The sequence below is a fragment of the Buceros rhinoceros genome, unplaced genomic scaffold (genome assembly GCF_000710305.1).
Source record: "Buceros rhinoceros silvestris isolate BGI_N320 unplaced genomic scaffold, ASM71030v1 scaffold10721, whole genome shotgun sequence".
NCBI classification, from domain to species: Eukaryota; Metazoa; Chordata; class Aves; order Bucerotiformes; family Bucerotidae; genus Buceros; species Buceros rhinoceros.
The window spans coordinates 31,279-35,162 of NW_010392518.1; the positions used below are offsets into that span (position 1 = coordinate 31,279).

Sequence of the window (3,884 nt, forward strand, 5' to 3'; positions counted from 1 at the left end):
GGGAATCAGCAAGATATTTTGTTTGTTTTGAGCACTGCAGTTAAATAGATTAGAGTAGATCAATAATAAGAGGTAAGATAAACTTGAAATATTACGGAACAAATTGTAAAAAATGCACAAATTGATTAATTTACAAATATGATATGAAAACCCTAGTAGAGAAGAGGTCCTATGTAAATACATTCATATTTTCTCTCCAGATTAAAATTAAAAAGTTGAAAAGACAGTAATATTAATTATTTGTGTGTATACATTACATATAGTTTTCAGTTACCAGTTTGACACTGTGCCTTAGTAATGGGATCATTAAGGAATATGTCAGGAGGTTAAGAATTATGTTGTCCAACCCATGAAGTAGTTAGTAGGGTAGAGCTACGTTGCATGTGGTTTTTGCTTTCATAGTTATCTTAGTTTAGTATATATTATTAGTGTTATGACCTTTGCCCAATAATAAGTTGACTACCGTTTCTCACCATAGATAAAATACATCTTGATTGCAAACTTGACATTTTTTTGTTTTGTTTTGTTTTCCAGTTTAAGAGAATGCTCAACCGGGAGCTAACCCACCTATCTGAAATGAGCAGGTCAGGCAATCAGGTCTCAGAATATATATCGAACACATTCTTAGGTAAGACTATGATGGGAATTAACCTTTTTGCCTTTTTGTTTTCTCTCTTTCTCTCTGGGCTGTGATAGAGTATAAAACCAAGTAGCTTTCCATATTAATTCCTGTTTTCAGAAACCATATATTTTGTATTCCATTGTTCAGAGTTTGAGTAGAGAGGTCACATTAGATCCATTTCCTCACAGCTCAGTTCGTGTATGTGGTTTATGGGTAAAAATTAATATACGTATTTTCATGTCCCATTGTAACTACTCTTGTTACTGTATTAAGAAATGAATATATAATGAATTAACTATATATAAAAAGAATTCTTCCACTCTGTTTCCCTTATGAAAGTTAATGCAAAGAGTTTTCAGTGTTCTGGAAGCACACAAGCACAAGTAACCTCAAAATCTCACAGCACACAGTTCTGATGCTTTGGTATTCCCTGCCTGCACATGAGTGGATGGATGAATATGACTAGGTCAACATTTGAACAGATTGATGCTAGGAGAATTTGTGTGGCTCAAGAGCTTGGCATGTTGGGATTTGAGCATTAAAAAAAAGCCCAAGACAATATTTACAAAGGGTATGGTTCCTTCTCTCTGGCTTTGCAGAACAAAATTTGTTGGAGGTTTTTTCTGGGGTTTTTTTTTTTTGGGGGGGTGGTTTTTTGGTTGTTTTTTGGTTTTTTTCCCCTAAAACAGGTGAAAATTAATAAAACTTGGTTTCATGATTTTAGACATAAAGAAAAAGATGATATACCAATCTCAAACATATTTGAGCAAACCACTATTGTTCCATAAAGACTCTGCATAGAAAGGGAGGCACAACTGAATACATCTAAATTAGGATAACAAGTACTTTAAAAAGTGCCAGTCATACATGTTAAGATGCTTGTTGTTTTGTTTGTGCGAGATACCACAGCTCGTGCTTTTGAGTTCTTTTAAAGAAGTAGGTTTTGTCCTGCTTGTCACCATATCCTAAATGGATTGCTTAATGTGTCTGTTCAGTTTACCTGTGATTTCAGGAGTGAGCCTGAGTGCTGCGGCACAGCAGGGTTTCAACCAGCAACAAAATTATGAGCTTCTGTCATGGAGAAGCAATGCACAGGTTCAGGAGTCACGTGCACAAGTAGATGACCCACATAGGCTGAAAAGACTGAGATGCCATTTTCTGCTTGCTTTTACTTGAAAACTTAGGGCTCACTTAAGAAAATGCATTTGTCAGTCTTTCACATGAGACTTCAGTCTTGAGCAGGAGGTCTGGAAAGACAATGACTTTTAAGTTACTGAGCCGTGGGTACTGTTTTGTGTCTGCATGAAAAACTAGGATAATTAAAATTGTAGGTGCAAGAGGAATACAACAGGGAAAACAGCTCATCTACAGAATTATTGCTTTAATAGAGTGTTTTCAAAATATGCAGTCTAAGTGTATAGGTTCTGAGCAACGATGTGAAGAGAGAAAACATTCTCTCCATAGAAAATTTTAATGAATCCAGTTAGTTCATTTTTTTAAATATGGAATCTATCTCCTGAACATCTAAAGAATTTCTGACATTTGAAAGTTAAGAACATGTCATGAGAAAACAGGTTTTTCTGTTGTTCTTAGGCTTAAAAAAAAAAAAAGCACCCAAGTAGGGCTGTATGACATGTATGAAGTTGTTCAGAATGATAATAAATATATTCATTGTGTAAGAATTAAGGCTCCTACACTGACTAAAATAATATGCAAGGTTTTTATTTTTCAGTGTTGTTAACCTGTTTTTCTGTGAATGGAAAATTTGCAACAGAACCTGCCAATGGGCATAGCACAACCAGGGTCAAAATGGCAAGCTATCTTTTCTGGATGTTCAGGATCCTTTGCCTTGTGTACCCTTAGTTACAAAAGCAGAGACAGTCCCATGGAATTCCTTTGGAGATCTAAAATCATTCAGACAGACGCTTCCTTTTGCTTCAGTTAGTCTGACAGCTCGGCTTATGAACCTCCCTTTGATGGGTCTAAACTTTGTGCATATGACCAAAACCATAAACCTCAAAGCACAAACACGAGTCACTGCTCCTCATCTGTTGTTGGTTTGCACCAGTCAAGAGTTGCAGTGCTCCGCCTCCCGCTTTTCTTGATTGTCCATATGAGGAGAGTGGTGAAGTATGACGGGGATGATTGGGGAACTCGGTGCTGCAGGCTAAAGCTTGGTGACATTTCCACAGTCTCTTCTTTGCTGTGATTTGTTTGGAATTTGAGGTATCCAGTAAATGCAGCTGCTAAAGGGAAATTAAAAAAAAAAAAAGAAATGGAAAAAGAGAAAGAAAGTAAAGAAACAAACACAGTTCACAATCTGGTAATTAGAAATGGAGTTCAATGTTTCAATGTCTCTACTGAAAATGTTTATTACAGGAAAGAAAAAATAGACATATGTTTTAAAGACACATTTTCTTCTATTTTTTATTTATTTTGTTCTAAGATGCTTTTTAAATCATAGTTTTTCTAGGCTCCTATGTTAGAAACATCTGTACTGGATTATCTGGTTTTTGCTTGAATATTCCCTAAGGACTAGAAAAGGTGCAGCTACATTTCAGCAAAGAAGAAATAATGGAGGGTAGTCATTAAAACTCTATGTTGAAATATAGTATGAAGAAAAAGGACAAAAATTAATGCAAATTCCCAGCAGTTTTGGCAGGAGAATCCTTTTGTTGCACTAACTTGGGTTTCTTTGGGGGCCGCAGATGCCTGCAATGTTCCATGCCCTCATGCAATTTCTGCAGCAATCAGTTGGCAATTGCCTAAATAAACTTTACTCTGTTTAATCCGTGCCTAAAGTTTTGCTGGCACATGATGAGGTATACGAAATGGTGCCACTGCTACAGAGGTTCTCAAAAGCCCACAGCAAAATGTTGGGTTATAACAAAACAGCCCTTTTGTTGGTCTTACTTGCTGTGGTTGCGAAGTACAGAAATGTACTGCAGTGCTGGTGTGAGGTGCCTCTACATCCAAAGCACTTGTAGATGTGGCTGGCAAAGGTTTTCTGAGATGTACAGACTCTAAACACAAACAGGACCAGTCCCCAAGTATTAGGTCCTTCAAGTCCTGAAAATGGTTTGTAAAAGTTTAGAATAGATACCATTTTGATTGGTTTTGAAATAATAATTTCAGAGAGTATTTTTCCTGGAAAAGAAGAAATTTTGAATTTTCTTGCAAAATGGAAGTTTAGATTTCTATTCAGTTGCAATAGCATTTTTATAATGAAAAGATTGACCATTCCGACACTGGTAGGGGTTCA

General features: G+C 36.2%; 1 protein-coding gene across 1 annotated transcript in view; it reads left to right on the plus strand.

Annotated features, from left to right (window-relative positions):
• The window catches only part of LOC104500799 (cAMP-specific 3',5'-cyclic phosphodiesterase 4D), a 19,702-nt gene that overhangs the window by 6,308 nt on the left and 9,510 nt on the right, over positions 1–3,884 (plus strand). The window contains exon 2 of the mRNA XM_010144516.1: positions 535–628. Within this exon, the coding sequence (XP_010142818.1) occupies positions 535–628 (94 nt within the window). The remainder of the gene's footprint in view (positions 1–534; positions 629–3,884) is intronic.